Source organism: Tamandua tetradactyla, chromosome 8 (genome assembly GCF_023851605.1).
Source record: "Tamandua tetradactyla isolate mTamTet1 chromosome 8, mTamTet1.pri, whole genome shotgun sequence".
NCBI lineage: Eukaryota > Metazoa > Chordata > Mammalia > Pilosa > Myrmecophagidae > Tamandua > Tamandua tetradactyla.
This window is the reverse complement of record NC_135334.1, coordinates 39400941-39415281: the sequence shown is the minus strand read 5'-3', so window position 1 is coordinate 39415281 and position 14341 is coordinate 39400941. Positions and strand designations below refer to the sequence as shown.

General features: G+C 36.2%; 1 protein-coding gene across 1 annotated transcript; it reads right to left on the bottom strand.

The window, feature by feature from the left end:
* Positions 1-1352: 1352 nt before the first annotated feature.
* Positions 1353-12839, bottom strand: LOC143644308 (stromelysin-2-like). Its single transcript, XM_077113123.1, has 10 exons — positions 12717-12839; positions 11696-11943; positions 11456-11604; positions 11239-11364; positions 7307-7471; positions 6948-7110; positions 5832-5965; positions 3410-3569; positions 2567-2670; positions 1353-1474 (listed from the first exon to the last, which is right to left on the bottom strand). The coding sequence occupies exons 1-10, from the start codon at positions 12837-12839 to the stop codon at positions 1374-1376; spliced, it is 1473 nt and encodes a 490-aa protein (XP_076969238.1). The 3' UTR covers positions 1353-1373.
* Between the last annotated feature and the right edge of the window lie 1502 nt (positions 12840-14341).

Sequence of the window (14341 nt, the reverse complement as noted above, 5' to 3'; positions counted from 1 at the left end):
GCTCTGAGTTCAGAATCAGTGTTAGCACAATCTATTTTTCTCTTGGTGCTGTCTTCAGCCAGTTTCACACATTGGAGGCTTTAGAATTGGAAACACCATGGAAGAGATAATTCAACAGTGCCAGAGAACCTAAATATCACCAAATTGGGTACCCTTAAAGTCAAAGATATTACTAGAACATAATGGACACAAACTTAAACTAGATCAGGTTAATTTATTATCTGTTGATGTAGCCTCAAGAAGTATAAGATTTTTGAAGCCAGAGAGTTGTGGAATAGAATCTGGGAGCGGACTTTCAACAATTATTGATCATGGGAAAGTCCATCTTTCTGTGCTTCAGATTCTGCAGTGTAAAGATGTTACTATTTACCATGGTTATTATAAGGACTAAAGAATTGCAAACATAAAGATCCTTACCCAGTGTCTGTAAGTCAAGTACCTTTTTTCCTTACCTTCAAAACCAAATAAAGGTATTCATTAAAACCTTAATCTAGCATGGAATCACTAGAGAATCTCAAGGATTATAGCAAACCAATACCAGAAAGCTACTGAGGAAACAAACTTCTAACCTCCAAAATCATAAAATAATAAATTCTCATCGTTTAAGCCAAACCATTGTGTGTCATTTTCAAAGCAGCATGGCAAACTCACAGAAAGAGAGGAGAATGTGCAAAATGTGGCCCCTAGGGCAGGGCAAGGAACATCACTGAAGAAATACTTGGGTTAAAAAAGAAGTGACTGAATTCCAAACTAAATTTGTTCCCCTGTCTATAAAATGATGAAGGGACTAGAATATTTGCTAGATTTTCAAGCTCCAACACTTTAAATTTCTATTTCCCAGAATCAGCCTTACAGGACAACTATTGATCTTATTCTTTCTTCCTTAGATGTTTAAAGAACATTTACAATATCTGGGTGGTGAAAATAAGGATGCTAGAGGTAGAAAAGGCAGGAGAGAACAAGTGATAACCATACCCCATCCATGGAGTGTGTGATCCTAAAACACCTACATCTATCAAATCCTCAATTCATGGTGTGGTCTGTTTAGGGAAAATGAATTGTTCTACAAATGAAGGAATGGGTCAAAAAATAAAACCTTTATTAAATAATAAATAAAACATCCATGTAGATATATTCTCTTGCTTGTCGCACATGAGTATCTCTCATTTCTGTCCAATGTAATCCAAGGACAAGTGAAACTGTCCAGATAAATGGTCCATGACACAGATGTCCACCAAACTCTAAGTTCCAAGCTCATCTTCTTTGGCCACAGCACATGCAGGAGCAAGGAGTTGTTTTGATTCATAATAAATTAGATAATTAATTATTATATACATTTTAAATACTCATATCTTGTCTTCTCCACATCTCACCTAACAATGTAACCATTCATTAGCATTCAATCTCCGTGTCACCATTCTGGCATTAGGGTCAAACTCAAATTGTGTTGAGCCACTGAAAAAATAGAAAAATCCTGCAAATATAGAAGAAATAATGAGACATTCTTCAAATAAATAAATTTTGCAATGCATAAAACTCAAAATAAAAGGGAACTAATATGGATGGCATTTAAGTGATTACTCTGAGCTGGCCACTTAACTAAGTGCTTTACATACTTTCATTTACCCTTATGAAAAAAAATGTGAGGTTAGTGTTACTAAGAGGAAAAAAACTGAACATTTAAGAGACTTTGGTATTCTCCCCAGGTAACACTGCTAATGAAAAATGGAGGGAAGACTCCAACTCATCTATCTGACTCCAAAATCAGTGCTCTGAAACACTAGATTATATTGTCTCCAAACAGATCAAATTCAGTAATATTTTTAAACCATGGTTTATTTTTCTCTTTCTTCCCAAACTCCACCTCTTCTCCCAGATCCTAAATCACACCTCAGTAGACAATTGAACCCAAGAGAATCAGACAAACAATAAAATATACCAGAAGACCAATTCCTTTTTTGCATACATTATGGTCAAGTTATCCTAGTAATGATCATCAGCCTCATGAGCATTATGATTTTCAAGTTTTCGCAGCTCCCTCCAATATTTCTTCAAAATAAGAAAAACGAAACAGGTTTTTTTCCTTCCCATCTACTGATTACTAGGAATATATATTTTTTTGACCATACGAGAGGAATATATGACCAACGTAAACAATTGCAGACTGCAATGGAAGGCAAGAAGATGCCCCTTGGGATAGTATAGGAGAGAAAAGGCACTAAATGGGATAGAGGAGAAAGAAGGCCAGCTTTCATTAAGCACGGCTCATACTTGGCTGCATTTTTATACCAATCGAGTCACCTGAAAGACAACACGTATAGTGTGAGGAAACATTCTTCAATTTTATGGGCAGGTATGAAACAGACTTATGAATTATCTAGATAACCCAGGAAAAACAAAACTTGGACTCAACCTACATAGGTAGGGAATTTAGCATTTTGAAGAGTTTGGAATGAAAGGGTATAAAACTGGATGATTTTAAACTTATGATGATTCTCAACTTCATTTTAATAGCATAAAATGCCCCAAAGTGTGCTAATTGAAAATGAAATGAGAGTTCTCTTACCAAATGCCTGTACAACAGCATCAATCTTTGGCTCCACTCCTGGAAAGTCATCAGCAATTAGTCTGGGAAAGCCTTGGTCCAAAGACTGACTAATTTCATCAAATCTGTACCAAGTGAAAGATGTAGAGCTCAGCATTGTGTAGAGTGCCCATTACAAAGACCAGTGCAATATAATATTAATATTTCAGTGTGGAAGCATGGACATATTATTTCAAGTAGTACAAAGAGAGATTACATTATTTTAGGGCTACAAAAATATATGGCTTTCCAAGACTTACACACTTAACACATAAGAAAAAAAAATTTCCCCAGAAAAAAGGGACATCTTGCTATTCTACAGACATTCCATACATGTGCCTGGGGTCAATTTGCTCAGCTTGAACACAGAGAACCCAAGTCCCTTTGTGCCATAAGTACATGAGGACTATGAACATTAGATGTAAAGTAAGTTAAATCATTTGACTAAAAATAAACTTCTGACTCCCTACTTCACTTGGCCCTCAATTGCCTCCTCAGCCTGGCACACCTGGGCTTCCCATGGCAGCCATATGGTGCGTAGTGGGGGGATAAGAAGCAAACAGACCCTTGGGCCATTGTATGGACCTCAGCGGGCCTCTCCTCATGTCTTTTGGTGTCTGGATAGATGGCCCTATACTCTGCCGTTATGAGAGCCTTTTGTTGTATCTGGAATTCACTCAGTTGCCAATTATCTTCCTCATAATCAGAAAGTTGGAAATTAGAGGAAGTTGGAAGAAGTTAGAGGATGGGGGGGTAGAGTATTTCCTTAGGGAAAAAGAAAATCTTAATTTGGCTCCATACAAGGTCATTGCAATTGCCTCTTACCGCCAGTATTTTTCCTCTACAAAGAAATAGGTTTTCTTCTTTTCCTGATCAGAAACAGCTGCATCAATTTTCCTTACGGTTGGAGGGAAACCCAGGGTATGGATGCCTCTTGGATAACCTGCTTGTACCTCAAGTCCTCTGGTAGCCCAGAACTTATTTCCTATTGAAAAAATAAACACAAGAAATTTTGAGATATGCCTTTCAGTTTTAGAAAAGATTTTAGTGCATTTGACTGTTGTGGTAGAGAGGATGTCTCAGTTTTAGTTCCAATCCCCAACCCGATGTCCAGTTCATATTAGCTATTTAATAAATATTCTCCAATTAAATGAATGAACAATAAAAGAACAAATAACTTTGGGCCCCTGGCCTTCCTATGTCTTATATTTATTATGCATAAACTAGAGTTATCAGTCCTAGTTATTTCTTATAATTTCTGATGACCTCTTAATCTAAATACCTAAGCTAGATGTCCCTTCCAAGCATCACATCTATGGGTCAATTGTTTATTGAGCACTTCCCCTTGGATATCTCTTCTTCATGGAGTCTATAATCTGTACTTCTTCCAAGTACCTCTGGATTGACCCAAATTTGAGTGAATTAGGACAAGGGTCTCTTATCATTCTCTCTGCCTACATCTTGTCCCTGACAGCCAAACTTGAATCCTTTCCTCACATCACTGTAAGAATAAGTAATAAAAAAAAATAATAATAAGTAATCAAAAATACCAAATTATTATGTTCTATCTTGCTTCATCTGAACTGCATGAGTTGGTCTTGTCTTTGCAGTTCTAGATGCTTACTTTTGTATAATTAGTTCCCTCCGCCTTGAAGACCTTTTACTGTATACACCTTCAACCTCTCTCCAAACAGAAAAGTTCTTCTACTTCAAGACACATCCCAAACATCACCTGTTTTCAGGATTTGTTGAATGTTGGGGTCTGGATTGGGTGGTTGGTGCCCCATGGCTTAACCAGTCCTGACACTTATACATGGTTTCATCTGTTTTTGCTTCTAGAATACGAGCCCCTTTTAGCTCTAACCTCCACAAACTACCACAGTGCTTGGCACATTGCAAGTCATAAATATTAGATCAGTTAATGGATAATACCAATAGCAATAGCAATAGCAATAGCTTTAAAGTTGCATAACCATTTATAACATACAATGTAATTTCACGTTATTTCAGGTAAACCTAAAATAAATGAAATTAGGCCAAAAGTAATTATAAAAAAATAAAGAAATTGTTATACAATTGAATAGCTAAAAATATTCCCAAATAATTTATGACACATGGAAAAATTTTTAAAGCAAAATAATGAAAACAACTTCAAGTAACAATAATGAAGCATTGATATCTAATGAACAATTATACAATTGTTTAATGAACTATAATGAAACATACAAAATTATGGGATGAAAGAAAACCTGGGAAAAAATAATACTTAAAGATGTAAATGTATTCAGTAGAAAAGGCAAAGGCTGCAAATTACTAAGGTAAATATGAAACTTAAGAATTTATAAAAAATGACAAAAATTCAAAGGACAGCAAAAGCTGAAGGCATTCATAAGACATGGGCAGAAACCAATAAAATAAATAAATCAAAATAAAATAGAGAAGATCCACAAAGGCAAAATTTAGTTCTTTGAGAAGACCAATTAAATTATTAAATATCTTATGACATTGATTAAAAGAAACAGAGGAAAACATAAGGAATCAATGTCAAAGATGAAAAATGGAACAAACTTCGACAATGATTAACATTATGATGATATAATACCATGAACATTTTATATTAATTAATTTGAAAATGGACAGAATGAACAAATTCCTAGAAAAATATGTTAACGAAACTGACTCAAGAAGTAATAGAAGCACAAATAGCATATTACCAATAGAAAAAATAAAGATAGTAGTTTAAAAATCTTTTGACAAAGGAGCCATCAGGCCTGGATAGTTCCATTAGTTAATTTGTCTATCCCTTCACTAATGCTACACTATCTTGACTATTAAAGCTAGATATCTAGCAGGCCATGTCTTATATTAAATTTCTCCATGAGATTATTGGCTAATATGCATAGTTTACATGACCACTTGTTTTCCATATAAATTATGGAACCAATTTGTAAGTTCCTTAAAAATCTTTGGGGATTTAAATTGAAATTGCCTTGTATTTTTAGATAAATTGATATTTTTATTTTGAACTTTTCTATCCACGAATATGGGGTATTGTCTATTTATCTAGACCTCATTGAAATGTTTTAAAATGAAGCTTGCAATGTTCTTTGTGCATGTCTAATTTAAGCATTAGTTACTGAGTACAGACCATCCAAAGTTTAAATATAATGAAGAAAATTTATGTTTTGAGGAAATATTTGCAATAGGATTTATTTCAACAGCTTAAAATTTCTTAAATAGCATTTACCTTTAAAAATAAAAGTGGTATCCTTGCTAATAACTTCATAGGCAGCATCCAAGTCTGATGGAAGAGAGGGCCAAAATGCAGAAATCAAATGAAATTCAGGCTCGAAGTTCCAGTGCTGTCTGCGCCAAAGATACCTGAAATACACAAAGATTAATTGCAAATGTCTTTCTCCTTTAGATATTTGAAAATTAATGAACATATTCTTCTTTGCTCTCTTAATGCTAATTCACCCCTTTCTAGGAGTCCATGTTGGACTGTCCTCCTCCATGTGATTCCAGGAAAATGGCATTTGTGGCAGGAAATGTATTAACAGTATAATTATTTAGCTTAGTACAAGTTCTAAAGGTCTGTAAAACAATGTGCTTATTATGCACTCATTCATAGTTTTCAGAAAAAAGTAACGGAATAAATTACATATTACCATTATGCTTGTATATGTAAATAGAACAACTCCAGAAAAATTGGTAGCAGTGGTTGCATATATGGGGTAAACTGGGGAACTATAGGTCAAAAATGGGAGAGAGATTTTTCTATTAACTATACCCTTTGGTGCTGTTAGGATATTTTGCCATAGGCATGTTTCACTTTTTCTAAAATTAATTATCTCAAGTTGTAGCACTTGTTAACAATGATAAAGCAATCACTGATTTTAAAGATCCATCAGTGCTTTTTAAAAAGTATTCCATGGTTTATGATATTTGAAAGCCACAATTATTCACTTATTTAAGATAGTCATTGCATATACTGGACCTATTCTAGACTCCGGGCATATACAAGTCAACCAAACAGAGAAAACTCCATGCTTTCATCCTCTAGTGATCAAACGTCATTCTTGATAAGTCTGTGAAAAATGATCCAGACAATTTTAAGTTGTTAGAAAATGTATCAAGAGTCAGATCTAAAAACTAGTGGAGGGCAGTGTGATGGTGGCTCAATGGCAGAATTCCCACCTGCCATGCTCAAGACCCGGGTTCGAGTCCCTATGTCTGCTCATACAAAAAGTAAAAACCTAGAGGAAACATTGCATTTAAAAATCTGTCGAGTTTCTGTTTGTTTTTCTTTCTAAGCATAGTAGATCAAAAGATTAGATAAGAAAAACTAATGTTTCCAGCTGACCTGTCTTTAAAGAACAGCATCTCTCCCCTCAGGGTGCTGACAGCATCAAAGGACAAAGCAGGATCGCACATGGCTGGTGTCTCAGGCTCTGGCAGGTTGGGTTGTGTGGGCACCATGGGTTCCGTGGGCACCAGGGATTCCTCATGGGAGGCAGTGGGAGTTCCTGAGGGGAACAGATGCAGGAGGAAAGCATTAGGAGAAAGGTGATGCTTTTGTCGATTAGTAAGCTCCCTAAGCATTCTCAAATGCTTTGAGCTGAAACTTTATATAGCATTTTAAAGCTTTCCTGAAAATCATCACCAAAAAGTTTTCTTTGAGAGCAACAATTCTGAAGAGCTTGATTGTTGAGCATCACTCACCATAGAGGGACTGAATGCCAGTCACATCATCTTGAGAAAGGTGGAAGTGGGCCAGTTCTGTGATTTGCTTGTACCTTGGGTACATCAGAGCTTCAGTGTTGGCTGAGTGAAAGAGGCCTAGGGAATGGCCAAGTTCGTGAGCAGCAACAAAGAACAAATTGGTCCCTGTTTGAAAAATCATAAATGTTCAGAGTCTAACAGCTATCAATTCCATGAGTGTACCTACAAGCATGAATCGGTTCTAATGTGGGTTCAGCTCCAGACCACCAGAATAAAACAAAAATCGCCATAAAGTGAATCACATGAATTTTTTTGGTTTCCCAGTGCATATAAAAGTTATGTTTACACAGTACTTTAGACAATTAAGTTCAGTAGCATTATGTCTAAAACAAAAACCAATGTATTACCTTAATTTAAAAATACTATATTGCTAAAAAATGCTAACCATCATCTAAGCCTTCAGCAAGTTGTAACTTTTTTGCTGTTGGAGGGTCTTTTGCCTCACTGATGGCTGCTTTCTGGTCAGGGTGGTGGTTGATGAAGGTTGGGGTGGCTGTGACAATTCCTTAAGTTAAGACAATACTGATGCTTGTACATTGATGTACTCTTCATTTCGTAGAATATTTCTCTGTAGCATGTGATGCTGTTGCGTAGCATTTTACCCATCATAGAACTTCTTTCAAAATTTGAGGCAATCCTCTCAAACCCTGCTGTTGCTTTGTCAACTAAGTTTATGGAATAGTCTAAATCATTTGTCATCATTTCAACAATGCTCACAGCATCTTCATCAGAAGTAGCTTCCATCTTAAGAAACCAGTTTCATAAGAAACAACTCCTCATCCATTGAAGTTTTATCATGAAATGACAGCAATTCAACCACATCTTCTGGTTCCAACATCTAATTGTAGTTCTCTTGCTATTTCTATCAATCTGCAATTACTTCCTCAACTGTGTCTTGAATCCCTCTAAGTCATCCATGAGGGCTAGAATCAACTTCCAAACTTCTCTTAATGTTGATTTTTTACTTCCTCCCATGAATCACAAATGTTCTGAATGGTTTTCAATTCACTTTGCTCAGATCCATTAGGGGAATTATTACCTATAGCAGCTATACCTTACAAAATGTTTTCTTAAATAATAAGGCTTGAAAGTCAAGATGACTCCTGATCCATGGGCTGCAGAATGGATATTGTGTCGGCAGGCATAGAAACAACATTAATCTCATTGTGCATCTCCATCAGAGCCCATGGGTGACCAGATGCATTGTCGATGAGCAGTAACATTTTGAAAGTAAATCTTTTTTTCTGAGCAGTAGATCTCAACAATATGCTTCAAATATTCAATGAGCCATGTTGTAAACAGATGAGTTCTCATCCAGGTTTTGTTGTGCATTTTGAGAGTACCGACAGAGATTTTTCATAATTCTTAAGAGTCCTAGGATTTCCTGAATGGTAAATGAGCATTGGCTTCAATTTAAGGCAACCAGCTGCATGGCATGACCAAGATAGTCAGTCTGTCCTCTGAAGCTTTGAAGCCAGGCATTGATTTCTCTTCTCTACCTATGAAAGTTCTAGATGGCATCATCCCCCAGTAGAAGATCTACATGGAAAATGTGTTGTTTGGTGTGGCCGCCTTCATCAGTTAGTCAGCTAGATCTTCAGAATAACTTGCTGCAGCTTCTATATCAGCACTTGTTTTACCTTGCACTTTTTTGTGATGGAGATAGCTTCTTTCCTTAAACCTCATGAATAAACCTCTGCTAGCTTCACACTTTTCTTTTTGAGCTTCTTCATCTCCATATTGGCAATAAGGCCATTTGTGTTCTTATCATGCATGTGTCACCAAAGTTGCACTTTTAATTTCCTTCAGGAACTTTTCATTTGCATTCACAATTTGGCTAACTGATGCAAAAGAAAACCTAGCTTTCAGCTTGCCTTGGTGTTCAATACATCTTCCTCCCTGATCTTAATCATTGCTAGCTTTTGATTTGAAGTGAGAAATGTGAGGCCCTTTCTTTCACTTGAACACACAGAGGCCATTGTAGAGTTATTAACCGGCCTAATTTCAATATTGATGTAGTCTCAAGGAATAGGGAGGCCCAAGTAGAGGGAGAGAGAAAGGGGGCTGTGGTTGGTGGAGCAGACAGAATACACATAAAACATTTATCGCCATCATACATGGAAGCAGTTCATGGTGCCCCAAAACAATTACAATAGTAACATCAAAGGTCACTGAACCCACATCACCATAACTGATACAATACTAATGAAAAAGTTTGAAATATTGATAGAATTACCAAAATGTGGCCAGAGACACAAAGTGAGCCCAGGTTATTGGAAGAATCGTGCCAATGAACCTGATCAATGCAGGGTTGCTACAAACCTTTGCTTTGTAAAAATGCAGTATCTGCGAAGCATAATAAAGCAAAGTTCAATAAAACAAGTTATGTCTGTGCAGAACACATGCCAGTTATACAGGCCATCTTTGAAACCTCACAGTGTCTTTTCCTTATTTGTGGATTAGTTCATCAGTTGGTACATTCCCTACTTCATACAGATCCATGTGTCATCAAGGCTGATGGGCTCAATTTCTAAGTATTTCACCATATCTCTCCCCAAGTCTCCTCTCTTGCTTTGTAAAATCAGGTCACTTTTTCTTTGTTAATAGTGATAAGCTTGTTTCCAAAAGATATTTCTCTGGAAGGATCAAGATGAGTAGCATGTCAATAAATATAACTCTTAATTATTATATAACAATGAAAAGTTATGCATTATTGGGCAGGCCACCGTGGGTCAGCAGGCAGAGTTCTCTCCTGCCATGCCAGAGACCTGGGTTCGATTCCTGGTGCCTGTCCATGCAAAAAAAAAAAATTAGGCATTACTCAAATTTAGTAATATGTACCCGTTATAAACGCAGTTGAAATTAATCATAGAGTATTCATGTTCTTCCTTAAGGCTCCAAGCAATAAAACTCTGTTATTTCCCATGAGGGTTTAACCAGAGTTATTCTTCCTCCTTTTCATATTAATCAAATCATTTTTGATTGTTAAAAACCTTTCCAGTAGTAAGTACTGTGGGATGTGTGCAATCTTCAGTTTAAAACAGAATCATTCCCAATAACATTTTTCCACAGCATACAAACACAGCTGAATTCTGCTGTTATTTAAACTTTAAAAAGAGTTTTTTTTAAAAAATCAGTAACAGAAATTATTAAACCAAGACTCCAAGCAATTATGCAGAAGAGAAGGTATTCAAATAAAACTAGATAATTCCATACAGCACAAACCTCCGGTTTGTACTCTCACTAAAGATACCCTTTGCATTTACATTAAAGATAACAGTCAGTCTCAGAAATAACAATTGTTTCAACAGAGTGCAAACTCCAGAAGGCACTTGAAAAAAATAAGTAAGAGCACACTTAGTAAAAGTTTTTCAGAACGAATTTAGAACAAAAGCTCTTAAACTAAGGACAATGAAGTGCTGATTTAAACAAATGACTTAGATATTTCCTTTAGTTTCTGGCATTTTATTCTGCTCTTTTAAGAGAAAAGAAGGTAAATGGAAAGAATCCCATTGAACATTTTAAGGCTGGAATAGCGTCAATGCCACTCACCCTATTTTAGGCATCGATAGTTAGATGTGATTAGAAATCATGTTAATAACGCTCATCCTAATACTGTCACAAGATTCTGAGCTGTGGAAATAAGACTGAGCTAATCTTATGTTGGGCTTGCTGGAGACAAAGAAGGATATACAGCCATTTTATTAAATTTTTAAATGAGGGCTGAAATAAAGAGCACTCTGCTTACCACTCAGATAATCAGAAAATTCACTTTAGAACATTCCATTTGCTGTTCATTCTGGTTAATTGAATTATTCTTGCATAAAGTTGAACATTATTCCTGAGATCATCCTGAGAGTTGCAGAACTCACCTGATGCATCCTCTGTCCACTGTTCGTCATCATCAAAGTGAAGGTCTCCATAAATCCCCTGACCAGGTGGGTAGGCATGGGCCAAAACTTTTCCAGGACCATCAAAACGGAAAAAGTCTCCATGTTCTAAACGGGAGGAAAAATTATTAGACAGGTAGATAATTAGGGTCTCTTTTTAACTTTTTTCAATAAAACAATGTCATTTCATGTTTTTTACCTTTAACTGCAAAAGAGATCATTATGTCAGCCTCTCCTTCATCCACCCTAGAGAATGTGAGAGGAGTGACCTCCTCCCAGACTTTCAGAGCCTTCTCTATGGCCGAATCAACAGCCTCCCTTGGAAGATCCAATGTATACTTCACAATCCTGCAAGATGAAAATTGAAGAAAATATTTTCTCCTGTGTTAGTAAATTAGAAAGTTTTCATATTCTGTGAAGATCTCTTTGGTCCCATTACCTGTAAGTGAGGTGAGTTTTCCTCCACTTTGGGACTCCAGGAAAGGTAGCGAATTGACCGATGTCGGGAACTCCACACCTGGGCTTGGCCATCACCTCCAGCGTGTTGGAGTCCAGCCTCCCCGTCACCTCCAATCCAAGGAACTTCTGCATTTCTTCAATTTTTTTAACAACAAGATTACTACTGTCCTTGCTTCTAACAACTTGCTTCATATCTTTTGCAGCATTGTAGTAGTTTTCCAGGTATTGCTAATGAAATAATAAATATTGATTTTAGTCATTTTAATTATGTTTAGCCTTTTACAGTAAGTTTTTGCCATTTCCCAAATTTCATGATCTATTTTTGCTATTCTTTAGTTTGCTGAAGCAAAAGTAGGTAGCACATACCTTGATTTTTCATTGATTCTCCATTTCCTTATTTTAACTTTGTACTAGTTTTTAAAAGTCATTGCCAATTAGTTTGCTAAGCAAGTAAGAAACTTGAAGTTGAGATTTCAGATCCAGCACATTTAAAGAAAAGGAAAATATCTTTTGACATAAATGTGTGAATAGTTTTGGTGACTGTATCACATCTCAATTTACATGGTTAATATAGATCTTCTTTAAGACTGAAGTGGGACAATTTCTTTTGTCCAAACATGACAAGTAACAATATAGACATTGTTACCTGATATTATGTGAAGATCAAAGTGTTACCCATTTTCCCCCTAATTATTTTCACTAAAGAAACTCTAAGACCTGAGAAGTTTCATACATTGCCATTTGTCATTTTCATTCTGTCCCAAAACTGCAGTTATTATTTTACTGTATAACCTTTAGTGATTATATCCCCTTCCTGGACCTACCTTTCCTTCTCTTTTAGGATTAAGAGACTTTCCACCTCCAGCACTTTAGTATTCCCTGATCTTAAATTATTCCAAACAAATCATCAGTACCCTGCAACCACATCTTCTGCATTGTGTTGGAAGACCAAGTAGGCACATTAATTTCTACACCTGGGCCTGGCCGCCAACATTAATTACCTGGGCAAGGTCCATGTGTGGGTCCTCCTCCTTTGCAGTCCCATGCAGTGGATACGTCAAGCAACCTGGCAGATATAATAGCACAAGGATGGCAAGATTCTTCATTCTCATTGTGCTTACCATAGGAGCACCTTCTTTGACTACTGACTTCTATCTCTACCCTCCAGGCTTTTATAGGGTGACAACGGAGATCACTGCTGAGAGCATGATTCATGTGTGTGTGTGTACGTGTGTATGTGCCTGTCTGAATGACAGCAGGAATGTTCACAAAATTTCGGTGTAAAGATGATTCTGTTTTCATTGGTTATTTCCCTCAACCTTCTAACCTTGAAACATGAAATAATGATTAATCTCCAGGAAATGGTTTCTGTGTTTGTAAGGAAAACTGAGATGACTAGATAACTCATATTTGTGTGTTTATTGAGGGGAACTGAAAAACTTGGTAAAAGGTCAAATGTTCAGATATGTGGAAATCAGGCATCTTCTTTCAAAAATATAAGAGTATGGTCTTTCTTTTAAAAAGACTGTATTTTAAACTCCAATATAAGTCACCAAAGAATACACAGATGAGTGGAAACAAATCCCAGTTACAATTGTGTTCTGAATGGAGGAATTGCTCTCTACCAGGATATTACAAGAAATACTCTACTCCATTTCTTGAATCTTTATTTAAAACACCTACTACTCATTTTCAGGTGGATTTCCTGGTTGTGTAGGAAGAGCAGAGAGAAAGAAGCAGGCAACAGGAAGGAGGGCCTGGAGAGGAAGGAAGAAGCAGACCAGTTCTCCTGTGGCTTTCATTTGTTCTGCATTCAAAATGTTTGATATGTTCATAATAATGGCTCCATAAAAGTTGTTAAATTGAAATAAATCAAATTGCATACTGAACTGAAATCTTCCTTCTACCTTCCTCTTCATTTCTGCTTTTCAAAAATCAACTTTTCTAAATTGCCTAGATGGAAATACTAGAGGTAAAAGAGCGGGAGAGGTAAGGGGTAAGGGATATATGAGCTTTTTCTTCTTGTTTCTTTTTCCTGGGGTGATGCAAATGTTCTAAAAATGATCATGATGATGAATACACAGCTATGATGATACTGAGAGCAATTAATTGTATACCACGTATGGACTGTATATGTGTGAAGATATGTCAATAAAAAAACATATTTTTTAATCATGGGATCATTATCTTTTCTGCTCCCCAAGTACAAAAGAGATGATTGATTCAGATTTACGAAGGGGGATGATTTCAAATTCTTCCTTTTTTTCACATAGCTAGTCACCCAGCTCTGCCCATGAATGACATTTCTCTTTCTCTCTTTTCCTCAGTCAAGTAGAGTACTTTTTACACAGTAGATCTCTAATAACTGTTCTGTCAAATTAGTGTTTTAGTATTGACTCTGTTAATATGAAATTCTTGTAGGATAAAATGACATTTTTCTATCCTAAAGATAAATTAATGGCACCATACCTGAAGTATGTAATTTCAAAGTAATGGGAGACTAAATTCTGAATTAGTTGTTTCAGCTCCTGTATCTCATTTGAACTATTGGTTTGCTCCTTTGACTGGGCCATATCTTCAATTTTCCTGGTGTGATTTGTTATTTTTTGCTGGCGTCTGGACATTT

Coding starts and splice junctions, on each gene's coding strand:
- LOC143644308 (XM_077113123.1), bottom strand. CDS start 12,839: ATGGTAAGCACAATGAGAATGAAGAATCTTGCCATCCTTGTGCTATTA. Junction 3,570..5,831: donor TACCACTTTTATTTTTAAAG/GTAAATGCTATT, acceptor TTTTTTCAATAG/GAAATAAGTTCTGGGCTACC. Junction 1,475..2,566: donor TGCTGTTGTACAGGCATTTG/GTAAGAGAACTC, acceptor CTATATTTGCAG/GATTTTTCTATTTTTTCAGT.